The sequence below is a fragment of the Archocentrus centrarchus genome, unplaced genomic scaffold (assembly GCF_007364275.1).
Source record: "Archocentrus centrarchus isolate MPI-CPG fArcCen1 unplaced genomic scaffold, fArcCen1 scaffold_26_ctg1, whole genome shotgun sequence".
In the NCBI taxonomy this organism is placed as follows: Eukaryota; Metazoa; Chordata; class Actinopteri; order Cichliformes; family Cichlidae; genus Archocentrus; species Archocentrus centrarchus.
Window position 1 is genome coordinate 5,998,410 of NW_022060256.1, and position 13,505 is coordinate 6,011,914.

The 13,505-nt window shown below is 42.9% G+C and overlaps 1 protein-coding gene across 3 annotated transcripts in view; it reads left to right on the forward strand.

Moving 5' to 3' along the window:
* Window positions 1–12,671, forward strand: part of LOC115775940 (protein yippee-like 1) — a 32,600-nt gene extending 19,929 nt beyond the window's left edge. For all 3 annotated transcript variants that reach the window (XM_030723472.1, XM_030723474.1, XM_030723473.1), the window contains exons 3-5: window positions 3,356–3,399; window positions 5,809–5,917; window positions 7,900–12,671. In XM_030723472.1, coding sequence (XP_030579332.1) covers window positions 3,356–3,399; window positions 5,809–5,917; window positions 7,900–7,989 — 243 coding nt within the window. In that variant the 3' untranslated portion in view covers window positions 7,990–12,671. The remainder of the gene's footprint in view (window positions 1–3,355; window positions 3,400–5,808; window positions 5,918–7,899) is intronic.
* Window positions 12,672–13,505: the final 834 nt, after the last annotated feature.

A 13,505-nucleotide genomic window follows, 5' to 3' on the forward strand; every position in this document is an offset into this window, starting at 1 on the left:
AATGTTTTACAAACACTGTTCTGTAACTGGAACTCAGTGGAACCTTGAGATTTAACAAGATTAACTTGGAGCTGAACCATCACCTGCAACAGTCGACATCTGTTGAGGCAGATGGTAAAAGCTGACCTCAGCGGGTTTGTCAAGAGTTTTGAGTTAATCTCCTTCATTTTGTGTGTGTGTGTGTGTGTGTGTGTTACAACTGTTTGTTTCACAGCCTTTCTTTGATTTTCATGGCATCATTTTTAGGAGAAACATCAGCGAAATCACTCCACTTCGTCACAGCGCACGCTGCTGAAGCGTTCCGCCTCTCAGGGTGGGTTTGTATATGGTGTGTTTGGCTGAAGGAGCAGATTTCTTTGTGTGAGGTATTGTTCCCTTCAGTCCCACGTGGTCAATGGGATATTCAGGGATTTTGAGATTTGCTTTGTAGAACTCATTTCTTGGGAACAAGCGTTTTAAAACAAGTGTAATTGCAGCAGCTTAAAGAAATGAGCTTGGTAACCACACTCCAGGTTGGTCATGTTTTATTAAGCAGCCAAAAAAAAAAAAGACACTGTGGGAATTCTTCCAGCCTGCATCTGATTTTTGCTGCACTCCTACATTTTAGAAAACAATCCCTGCAGCATCCTGTTGGGCCGTCTAATAGAATTATTGGTAGTCTGGAGGGCGGTGGGGTTACTGTCTGCCTCCAAGATATACTATCCAAATTTTCCACTATCCAATTTAAAACTATCTGGTTTTTTTTTTTTTTTTAATTAATCTTTTAGGATTTTCTGTTGCTAATGTTTTAGCTGAGTGACTGCTGCTGCAGCTTGTTAGGAGACAAGAATACAGCCAAGGCAAAAATAGACTGTGGGAAACAGATAAGGGCAGCAAGAGACGGAGCCTTTTGCCAGTGGTTCAGCTGATGGCTGAGCCACAGAGAAGCACAGATATGACATCCAGCTCTTGTCACACAGTGTAACTCGCCACCCTCTCTGGCCTAAACACTGTCGAGGACTTGTTGTCAACTCCACGGGGACCGACCTAGTTCCCTCTCGCAGCTAAAGGTCACATGTCTTGTGGCTCTGGACTGCATGTGTGCATAGATTTCACTTCAAACACAAACAGTGAAGTTAAGGATGTAACAGTGTGAGGTCCTCACCTACAGAGCGGAGGGAGCAGGGAGGAGGATTTCCCTTTTTTCACCTCAAATGCTCTTGTGCTTGAATCGGTTTTGGGCCGAACTGCTAACGTCTGAAATTAAACTTCACCGGTTTTGACAGATGCTGGGCCGTTACAGTTGTCCCCTGAGCCTCAGTGCTGTTTGTGGCTGTGGTCAGTGAAGGAGGCAGCTGGTGCTCCTATTAGGCGGTATTAGCTCAGCGCCCTCAACCGCGACAACAAATGTATCTGCCGCACTCATTTGCAATGGAAAAAGCAAAGCCGATTGAGGCCTGTCCTCCAGCCTGGGATGACGGGACTGGAGGACAGAGGGCTGGCAGCCTCTGTCATCACCCACTGTGACGGCTTTACTGCTCTGTTTACATTATACAGAACAGTCATGTAGGTTCAATGGCAGGCAAACAGCAGGATAGTTTAAAAAAAAAAAAAGCCAGTTTTCTTTCTTGCCTCCTATATTCATCAAGACTACATAAGTAATTGTAGTGTTAACTGACCCCCATAATATAATAACAGCTGGACCCTTTTAAAGAAACATGATGACTGTGGGGAGGAAGAGCTCTCTTTTAATAGGAAGTGACCTCTGAGCAGCAGACATCTGCTGTGACCAGTTTTGGAGCAACAACAAAGTTGTTTGTGCAGTCGTCATCTTTGTGACCTACAGTCACATTTTAAGTTTAACTGACCTCTAGTGGTTCTGTGTTGAAATGCAGTAAATCGTGCGCTTGTGTGGTCAACTTTAGATGTGGTTGAAATGAGCTTTTTAATGTTTTTAACACTGTGTCTCTATTTTAACCCAAACTGACCCCCAGAGCAGTTTTGTATCTATAGTTTATTACTGTGAAGTTTTAATTGTGCAGTGTGGATGTAAAATTGGCTATAAACTCTATAGATTCATGTTCTGTACTGGGACTGTGTTAAATTGCATAATTTCTATTAAATAAAATGTATTTTTTTACATCCTTTTGATGCAGTACTTAGTTTTTGACTTTCCTTCAGCACAACTGGACACGTCTTTGAAACCAGAGAAGTCCCCTCCTGCTGGCCATTTGAATGAATGCAGGTTGAAAGCACTTCCACATTTGCTTCAGTTTTTTTTTTTTTTTTTTTTTTTTTTTTTTGTAAGAGTAGCAAGGATGTGCACGCTCTTGGCATGCACATCCTTGCTCCTCTCAGAGAAATCCTGAATCTAAACTGCCGCTGTCACTGGTTTGTTTCTGTAACTGAAGGCTGAATCATAGCTTTGTTTGAGGACTTGATGTCAAAGTTTTTTTTGTTTGTTGGAACATGAATATATGCAGCCTGTGGTTACGCGTATCATCCGTACCTGCAGAGGCATTTTTAATTCCAGCCTCATGTGGAAGATTGTGTATTAAAACTGTTTGATTTGCCTTGAGGAAACCCTGCTGTGAACATCACAGTAGTCGTGTGCAAGAAAACACCACAGGGTGTGTTTAATATAACTGATTCAGGATTTTCAGCTCATTTTGGGGGTGATGGTGATGATTAATCTACTTATTATCTCGTGTGTGTGTGTGTGTGTGTGTGTGAGAGAGATAAATGCCTGTTAAACTGTAACATTCCTCAGACATCAGCGTCTTCTATCAGCTGCTGTGGAAGCTGCTTTGTTGTTCTGCAGATGTGCTGAATATCTGGCGCTGCATGTCAGCGGTGGAGTTTGAAATCTTGAGATTGCAGTTGGAAAAACTCAGAAAAATGTGACTCATTAGATTTTATCTCGAGTTTATATAATCCGTTCATTCAAAACAAACTTTCATCTGTTTCCTCGTAGCCCCTCTTGTACTTTGACTGCTTTTGCATACAAAGTATCGACGGCTTTTAACACGATTTTCCATGCAGTATTTAACAGAAATTGAAACACGAATATTAAATCATTGTTATGTGGTCGGCTGTAACGGTCTGATGTTTCTACTCCTCTCACGTCCGTGCTATTCATAGACCTGCCTGTGTTTATCTGCTCAGGCTTCAGCAGTTTTGAACCTCATGTTATTTCTTACCTCCAGCCAAACTTGTGTGGGACTGTTGATAAGGTGGCAGAACAAGTATGCACAGCAGTTATGGGGAGAAAAGCACCCCAGGGCGTCGGATGCTGACATTCTTGAACTCAGCAGTGCGGTGCAGCTCTTTATTGTCAACTTACATGATGTCTCTCTCTCTCTTTCTCTCATTTCAGTCATTTCAAGGCAGTCAAGGAAGAGCCTATCTGTTTAATTCAGTGTAAGTACGAACACCTGCAATTCACCTTGTTTCACATATATGCCTCCTAAGCCCTGTGACCTTGTAAACAAACAGTTACAGGCTGTGAGAGCACAAGTTGTGTGTGTGTGTGTGTGTGTGTGTGTGTGTGTGTGTGTGTGTGTGTGTGTGTGTGTGTGTGTGTGTGTGTTTAAACTACAGTTTAGTTATCTGAATTCATCTTTCACTCAGACACTTTGCTCTCACACAGTTTTTCATCACTAACATAATGTTTTTATCACTATAGCGCAGCTGTGCACTGTCACTTTTTTCTTAACTGCACAGGTCAAAATTTAGCACTGAAAGGGGAACAGTCACCTCTTCCAACCCCAGAGAGAGACGTTCACTTCTGCAGAATCTGCTGCTGATTGCATCTCCAGTAGCCAATTTCAGTTATTTTGATTAGTTTTATTCTGCAGATGCTTTTATGCCCACAGATGCACACAGCAATTCTGTTCAAAAGGATACTTTGAGCAACCCGTCCTTTATATAGTAGTCCACAGTAGCTCATGTCCTCATAGATGCACACCTTCCAGTGACAAAGGGCTGTCAGAGAAAATGTGGGAACAAGTTTAAGAAATCTTGCAACAAGTTTAAGAAATCTTGCATGGCCTGATGCTTCTTTATCTACATACCTGCATCTTATCAGTGCACTGCTGCAGCTGAAGCTTTTAGCATGACATGCACATAAACCTTCATCCTTTCAGAGTATGGATTGGTCTCTGTCATGCATGCAAACTGCACCACAGTTTGCTTTCAAACACCTCCTTTAGGTGGCCTCTATGTGGGTTCATGAAATGATATTCCATGCCAGAAATTTTGTTATAAACACTCAAAGGAACTGCAGATTTTTGGCTCCAAATTGACTCAGACAGTCTGGTTCCAGTTTGCATCAGCCAAGCCCAGCAAGCACTGATTTATGTGGTGTTTGCAGGTCATAAGCCATCAATATAATTACAGTTTTTACTTGTTTAGATCACACACACACACACACACACACGACTGTTTGTGCTTTTAGCTGCAGTATTTCTAATCAGGTTTTCATGAATCCAGCTTTAAGCTAGTCATTTATTCATCTTTTTACTTAGAAACAAACAAATCCTTTTGTACTGGTAAGCACTGGGTGGCCTTCTGCTCTTTGACTCTGAGTTTCCGTCCATGCTTCAGAAAAAGCAGGTAGCATCCATCTCCCCGATCCAACTTGCACTGGTCTATTTCTTGGTTGGTTGGTTTTTGGGACTCTGCTCTCAGTCTTAATGAAGCACCCAGTCAGCCCCCTCTCTACCCCCTCAGAGCCCCGAGACATTTTGAGACACTGTCGCTCTTCGGCAGCTTCGTGCCACCCGACTCTGAATTACATTGTTTCACCCGTCACAATGAATTGAAAGAGAGAAGCACTCTGCAGGTGTGAGCATCTGAATAAACGATTCTGAACGATGTGAAAGCAACCAAACCCCTGAGAAAAAAAGCTTACGGTGCTCTGCAGGTAAAATGACATTTAGGCTGAAAAACAGAAACATTTGGTGGGGAAAAAAACACACATTTTGCAGACACCTACAGGTTGCTTGGTTACATATAATAATTTCAAAAGTTGTCTGTTTCTCATGACACATCCATTTAATTAAAACGCCACTCAAAAGCTATTCAGCAGCACACTCTTTAAAGGGCCAGTTCGCCACTAAATCACATTCATATGTTTTCTATGGCTGAGCTGTCCCGTTCATCTGCCTGGATTGTTTTGGAGCAAGGTGTCCAGTTTGGGAGATGTCACCAGTAGACATGTCTGCTTTTTCCTTATGATGCTCAATGAAAAGCATATTTGAAAAGCTCAGCATGAGAGTGTCTGTCATGCGGGAACTAAAGGGAAGAATGCAGCTCACTAACATTACAGGTCAGCCAAGGTGAGATGCCATTAATGTTTACATATCTCCATGCAGTCACGGCTCGCTGTGTCTCTGCACGCTGACACCAGTTTGTCAAGGCTAGTTTGCCAAATTAAGTAAATAGTTCCTGCTCACACCAAGGTTTGTGGATGTTTTATTTGGATGTAATTGGGTCATATTGAGGTGTTGCTGCTGAGTTTTTTTCCAAATGTATCTTTGCCATTTTGTTCCATTATTTAAGGAAAGACGGGCATCTCGACAGCTGATATCTCCCGAACTGGGCAGCTTAAAGCAGAGGAGTAAACACAGGAAAAGTGGTCTGTTTGATTTTGGGGGCAAACTGCCCCTTTTAATAAAAGCAAAGTGGCAGTGTTTGCATTTTGGGAGAATTTAAATATTCCTAAACACGTTTAAGAAAATAAAATCCGGCCTTAATACCAGGACCTGTGCTCTGCTTTAATTTCCTTGACCTTCGTGACCTTTCCTGCTCTCCCTGCCTTCCTTACAGGGTGAATGTCGGCTGCGGGCCAGCAGAGGAGCGGGTTCTCCTCACAGGTTTACATGCTGTGGCGGATATCTACTGTGAAAACTGTAAAACCACCCTGGGCTGGAAATATGTAAGTAATTCACTCTTTAAACTTTCCCCCCAGCCCTGTTTTGCCGCTCTGTATTGATGCATCACTTAGGGCTGCTGCTTTGTTGTTGTGCAGCTATGTGGTTTTTCTAGTTTCTGAGAGGACACATTATGCTGTTACAGGTCAGAAGAACAAAGTTGCTCTCATTAAAGCAATGCTCATTAAAGCAACAGCGACAGTTTCTTTTTTTAATGTGCAGGTTTGTATTTAGGCTCAGAGATTGAGCACTCTGTGGTATCCAAAGCGTGGAAGATAATTACAGTGCCGAAAGGTTGGCTGCAGACAGCCAGGCTGGTACCTCTGAGAGTCTACAGTGATTAAATGTCAGGGCGTTTTGAAGAGGCTTGTCCCAGTAATTGTGCAAAAAGACTATAGAAGGGTGTAAAATAACTGAACACAGTGCAAAGACAGGGACTCACTTAAAGCTGCTGCTGCTTCAGTGACAAAAACAATTAGAGATTCTCCCAAAAAAAAAAAAAACCCCGCAAGCAAAGCAGAGCAGAGTTGGTTTACAAGGCAAAACAGGCTGAGCAAATATTCACAGAAACAGACTCACACGAGTCTCCTGAAGCTCAGCAGGGCCGGGATGTGTGCCGGAAATCATACAGCACTTAACGAGATGCACTGCCGGCCCGGAAGTTTAGAACATTTCTGTTCTCATATTTCTCTCTGCATCTCTAAAACCCTGCTGTTCTCTGATGATGATGATGATGCCAGACAAATGTATTTGCCTTGGATGCTTGAATACTGCCTTCTCTGCAGTCCTCATGCTCTCCAAAAAAAACAGGGCTGGGGAAAAAAAATGCCTCTTTCTTACCTAACTAAACTGGGACAATGCATGTTTACGGATATAAATTACAAAAATATCCGATGTAAGCATGTCAGATTAACATCAGCAGTCCCTGAGCAGGGCACATGAAATTATATTAGATAACAGTGATTCCCAAAGATTGGACCAGTTTGTTATTATGAGTTTGAATATTGATTTATTTATTTTAGAGTAGTCGCAGTGGTCAGTATACGAAAAGACATGCAGAAATACAACAAAACGCACAAAGCCAAAAAGCCTAATATTACATTTGTATTTGTCAAGTTTAAAAGTGAGTGCAGCTGAGCCACTCAGATATCAGTAAGCCATTGCAGTATTTATTCCTTTCACTGACAGCACAGTGTTTCAGCCCCGGCACCAATCCCACTGTCAGTCCTTTTGTTAATAAATTCATTTAAAAGAGGTTTTCCCATTTTTCACTCGCAGCTATTCGCCTGTTCTGCAGAGAGCGCCACCAAACACCAAACTGCTGTCATGTGATTGTAAAGGACAGATCTGTGACCTGACACTTTCCTTATTCTTTAGTTCCACGTGAGACTTTCTGACAGCTGTGCTCCTGTTTTAGTTTTTCCTGTTCGTGCAGCAGCGTCTGATGTCACAGTGCTCAGCGGCTGGCAGTGTGTTCCTCTTCTGTTTCTGTTGTTTAGTGTTGGTCTGCAAGGAGCTCGTCGGCACATTCCTGCACTTTTCTGGAAGTAGTGGCCCCTACTCGGCTCTGTCAAAATAAAAAACAAAAAAACAGACCCATAAACTTAATTTAATGCCTATTTGAGTACACGGTAGTACGCATATGCCTAATTGGTGTCAGGAATATGAGGCGATGCTGCTGGGCTTCAGAAAACATCAGGAGATCAGCGCTCTGGAGGAGATCATTTATAAACTTCCTCCATTTGAGGGATTTTAGAAAACTTCTGGATCTCTGTTCAAATGAAGGAAATATTTCTGTTGGTTTGAACCAAATTAGCTGCACAGCACGAGTTTCAGTGACACAGAAGATGTTGAATAAGTAAAAATATTCTGTGACCATTTTCTTGTGCAGATTACGTTGTATTACTGGTACTGACGTCTTTAATAACTGTTATTTTTTTAATGTAAGCGTTGCCTAATTCTTCTGTTTTCTGGTGTTTTCTAACAGGAGCACGCGTTTGAGAGCAGTCAGAAGTACAAAGAGGGAAAGTTCATCATCGAGCTGGCTCACATGATCAAGGACAACGGGTGGGAGTGACGCTCGTCTCTCCGTTTGTTCTTTGTTGTTTTTTGTTGTTTTTTCTGACCTGGGAATGCTCTTTATTGAACTGTGGGAGGAGGGTGATTGTCCACCCCTCCCCCCACCTCCCTCCACCAGCCCCCCCGTCACTTTCCTTACAGTTAAAGAAAAAAAGTATCACCTCCACCTTCCCCGCCTTCTTCACGTGCACACACATCCACCTGCTCATCGTGAAAGTGAACAAACGGCGACTAACGTGTGGAGCGACTCGTTGAACAATCACGTCACAGGAGTCTCGTCGTTACTTTGAAGATTCTGTGTTCTTCGCGGCTCCAGAGCTTTTGGGTTTGACCCACTCACCCCGCCTCCACCCCACCGAACCACGCTTACAAGTGATTGTGGTGATATGGCGACCACTATGCGAATGGAGAGACTTCAGTGAAAGGACGTTTCTTTGTTCTCCTGATGGATGACTTTTTTAATGTTGTTTGCTTTAGTTAAGTTCTGGGTTTGGCGGCAGATGGATGTTACTGGTTAGCATTATATTTTATTTCCCTGTCAAGTCTGTTTTATTTGTTTTGTTGGCTTGGTGTATCTCTGCCTATAGCTGAGCATGCTTTTCTTTGCTAATGTCCAAATGAGTAATCAGGGATGGGTGAGGAGCAGAGGGGGGAAAGGGAGTTTATTGTAGTTGCAAATATGTAGCAGCATCTTACTTTTTTCTTCTTCTTTTTTAAGTGGCAAAGGATGGGTTTGCAGTAATGTGGAATTTTATACCTGATATTTTCCTCTTTTCTTTTTTCCTTTCTTTTTGAATTCTCTTTATTTCCCTCCTTCTGGTACTTTTTCAGCACCCAAAAAGCATTGAGAGCAGCACCTAGTATTTGTTTGATATAAATGGGATATACATATATATAGCTCTATAGACACATAAATATTTGTAGTGTTTGGCTAATTGCGATTGTGGCTGGTCCCAGTTTGCAGCAGTACCACGAGTGGAAGGCAAAAAGGAGCAGAAATAGATTCTAGACTGGGGATCCTCACATCAGTGTCCACACGTCATAAAACATTATGACAGACTGTATTATCCCATTGTCTAGTAGTGAAACAAGAAGAGACACACCTACATATGAATATAAATACACATACTATGATTACATATCCATAAATACTATGAAAATGTTCGTAGTACGTAGATATTGGAACATAGTTTCTATATATATATTTGCTGTCATGCACATATGTATATATGCATATTACTGTGTGTATATATGCATTGTGTGTGTGTGTGTGTGTGTGTGTGTGTGGTCATGCATTATACAGTGGCATACTTGAACGACTTCGTTTGCACTTTGCAGAGGCCTTCGGTTCATCGCGGTTTGGAGGCAAAATGCTTGTTCGCGCTCGTCTGCTTCTTAATGGCCTTCTCACAGATGAACGACAGATTGTTGGAGATGGAAAGAAAGCTGGAGCAGGAGGGTTTTCGAGGGTTTTGTTGTCTCTGTGGTACGTTTAGCAGCCGCCTGTTAGATACGTCTAGGAAATCTGGTTTCATTTTCTTTAAATTCTGGGTCGCCTCTCAGTTTTCCCACCCCAAAAGTAGTTTCTGATTCTTTGCTGCTATTCTGGAAATCCCGCCGCTTCTTCCCGTTCTTGTAGATCTTTTGCACTTTACGTCTTTCCCTCTCAGAGCGTCTGAATTGTCTCTCTGTGGACAGCATCTGTGATTTGCCTCTAAGCCGTATGAATCTTGTGCCTCTTCAAAACATGAACGGCCTCCCCTCTTTCTTTAATTGTGGTCCCCCCCCCCTTCTGTTGTGCAGTGCATAACTCTGAAAACTTTCACGTGAACCAATGTGTCTTCCCCTTCTCCCCGCCTTTCTGGTTCAAAGAAGTAGCCCTCAAAATAACATTCTTCACCAAAATCCTCAGAGCTCTATGGATAACAGAGACTTGGTATATATACACACCTATATTTTCTACATTAAGATTTAGAGGAGCAAAAACAGATGGATATTCAGTATATTATTTCTCAGAGTAAAGTAAAGAGGAGGGAGAGGTTTGGAATGATACGCGGGGTGCCCGGGGCTTGTTGGACTTTTTAATCGGAAGGATTAAAAAGATGGCAGCAGGTGACGGTGTGGGCCGGGTGGGACGGGATGGGAGAGATTTAAAAATCAGCAGTGATTGATTACTTTGCCGGCAAGGTCAGTCAGATCACACGACCTTTTATCCTAAAAACTATGACAATGCAAACCCTTGATAGTTAGCAGTGATACCTACTTGAAATATAAATACATAAACAGCTAAGATATTGGCCCGTGTTACAGTTTTTGTACATAAAGTAACATATTTAAGGTTTTATACGTATTTCTACTGGGTTAGTTCTTTTACTTCCCCTACTTGAAGCACTTTTGTTCACCGTACCTCTGACTGTGTGTGTGTGTGTGTGTGTGTGTGTGTGTGTGTGTGTGTGTGTGTGTGTGTGTGTGTGTGTGTGTGTGCGCATACATGCATGTGTGTCAGCCCACATGCATGCCTGCACACCAAAGTGAATGTTTACTTTCTCTTCCTCGGTTTTCCCTCTTTCTTCCTTTCTTTCTTTCTTTCTGTTTGTTTGAGTTTTCCTGTTTTTTTTTTTGTTTTTTTTTGCAGCTGTTTGATTTCACTGTCTCTCCCGCTGATCCGTGAGGTCGAGAGCCAGGTTAGTTTGTTTGGAAGTGATTTATCCCCGTTTGATTTGTTTGGTTTTTTTCCTGTTAGCTTGTTGATTTAGCTTGTGTGGTGAGAGCCCGTTAGAGGGCCGGTGTTTAGGTCTCTGCTGAGCCATGTAGACGTTGAGGGCGAGCTGGAATCTCCCACCATGTCACAGGGAGAGCCTTTACCAAGACCCTTTCGCCACTTGCAGTCAGTGTCTCCTGTGCTGAGGGCTTTCAGGTGATGAAATGCACCCTGTGGCAGCTATGTCGGAGGTCGTTAGTTTGTGGCAACACTGGCTGTGAATATCTGATTGTATTTTTTTTATGTATTCCTTCTTGTGCTGGTTTTTTGTAAAAATGAACTGTTACTTCCCTTGTCTGTTTGATCGAACGGGTTGCTTTGGTAGTATCAGCCTGCTTTCGTTGCTACTCCTCAGTTCTGGTGCTGCATCCTTTTTGATGTTTTGCTGGACAAACAGGGCCTGTCCTTTGGGAAGATGCCGTCTAATGCAGCCAAAAATTCAGCCACCTCTTGCTTGAATTTGCAGCTCTCTGTCCGTTGATCATTGAACGCACCTGCACGTCTCTAACTTCTCACCACCTCATCACTGTTGGGCGTGTGCTCAGAGGTGCAACATACTTTCAGAAGCATTTGCAGATGATTTGAAGCAGGTATTTTGCCTTTTAATGGTCTATTTTAGTGGCCTTCACCAAATTTTAAAGTCTGGAACTATGATGTGATGCTGCAGATTCTGAAAGATCCTCCTTTAGTGCCAGATGACAAAATAGTCCTTGAACATTTGATATAATGGCATCCTCTTCCACTTGTGTGGTTGCCCAGTTGTGGGGACGTAAATTATTAAATGTCCATTTCTTTCCCCCAGTAATTGTTTACATTGGCTGAGAAATCCTTCAGAGAAACTCACTGTGGTGAGATTTGGTCAGTTTGAACCCGCTAACAAGGAGCATGTGAACGCACCATTGGGGGAGGATGTTGAGTCTTGGTCTGGCATCCCTCGAAGGTTGCAGCTCCTGAACTGTGATGAGCCTTTAATAAAACAGCAAAGTCTGATTGCATTAACATAACAATGTCACAGCCCCTGCCTTTAGGTTGGTTTACCTCCTGTGAACTTTCCACACACTCGCAGTCCAACAAGACCAGCACTGGTAGCAAAATTTGGAAGGAAATCTACCTTGCAAGACTGTTCACGTCTACCTAAATCGTTACTGAACGCACACACAGTTGTACGATTTTTCCTGTTACATGCGCACAGCCAGTTTCTCTTAAGGACCTCCGCATGGCAGCAGCAGTGGTTGCTGGGAGTCTTGTGACCCGACTGCAGAGCCTCTATACTCTTCCTTCGATCAGTCAAAGTCGACACAACAGAAAGCAGTTGCCAGTGTCACCGCCAGTGCTTACCAAATAAGACCCAGGTTCTATCGAATGCATCAGTGTCATGTGTCAGCGGGCAGGAACGAAGCCAGGGATCACGGTCGAGCGTCTCCTGGAGGTTCAACTGCGATACCAAAATCAAAGAGTAGAAAACCTGTCACTTATGGCATTGTGTTTCTGTAGAATGTTTTGATTCTCTGAACTACAGCGTCAAAGCAGCCTGGATGAAAAATGTAGATATTTGCTGCTGAAAACTGTTTACTTTTTATTGTTGTTCTGTTTTATTGTGGCACTGGCTACCTACTTTTTGCGTTCTGTTACTGTCTAAACAAGATGTTGATCAAAGGCTAAATGGGTATACAGGGGAAAAGACTGTACAAGTTTTTTTCTTAGGACTGTTAAACTACAGTTTGAGGTCTAAAGCATGTTGTATTTATAATGTCGTGCCTGTTTTATTATTTTTTTCTTCCTAAATTTAAAAGCAAATATTCTATGCTTTTTATTTGACTACATTGCTTTGCATTCTGTCTTAGTAAAGCCATGTCACATGTCTGTTTTCACTCTAATGTAAACTATCAGATATCACAATAAATTTTCAATGGCATTAAGTCGTGGTTTGTCAGAAGTTGTCATTTTTTTCATACACCATGTTTCACAGTATGTTTACCTTTTACCTTAGAGACTACAAAGCAAAGACTCACAGCCTTGGTTAACCGCTTGAAGAGGTGTCCAGGCATTCAACACCTACACCCTGCTGGTTGTCAGATACCCTGCTGGGATAATAAGCCGGCCAAAGCAGGAGATAGAAGTCACTGACATCAAGACAAGAAAGCTCCTTAACATGCATGGAGGGTTTCACCCCAAATCCAGCACCCTGAGACTGTACACTAAGCAGAAGGAAGAAGGCTGAGGTCTGGTGAGTGTCAGGACCACTGTCCTAGATGAAACGGCAAAGATCCATGAATACTTCAGGAAGGTGGCCACAAAGGATCATGTGCTTAGTGAGTACCTCAGGCAGCAGAAACCCGAGAAAGAGGAGGAGGAAGAACAGGCCTCTGCACGGCATGTACCACCAGCAGATAGAAGTGGCTGATGTCAAAAAAATCCTACCAATGGCTGGACAAAGCTGGGATGAAGGACAGCCCAGAGGCACTAATCATGGCAGCACAAGATCGATAGAGGCTGGGGTCTACCACACCAGGCAAGACCCCAGGTCCAGGCTGTGCAGAGATGCCCCTGAGACAATCCAGCACATAACAGCAGGGTGCAAGATGCTAGCAGGCAGGACATACATGGAACACCATAACCAAGTGGCCGGCATAGTATACAGGAACATCTGTGCCGAGTGTGACCTGGGAGTCCCGAGGTCAAAGTGCAGAAGGAGTGTTCACCCTTACTTCTCCATTGGAATTTTGAGGGTAAGTAGCAGCCAGGTGCTTATA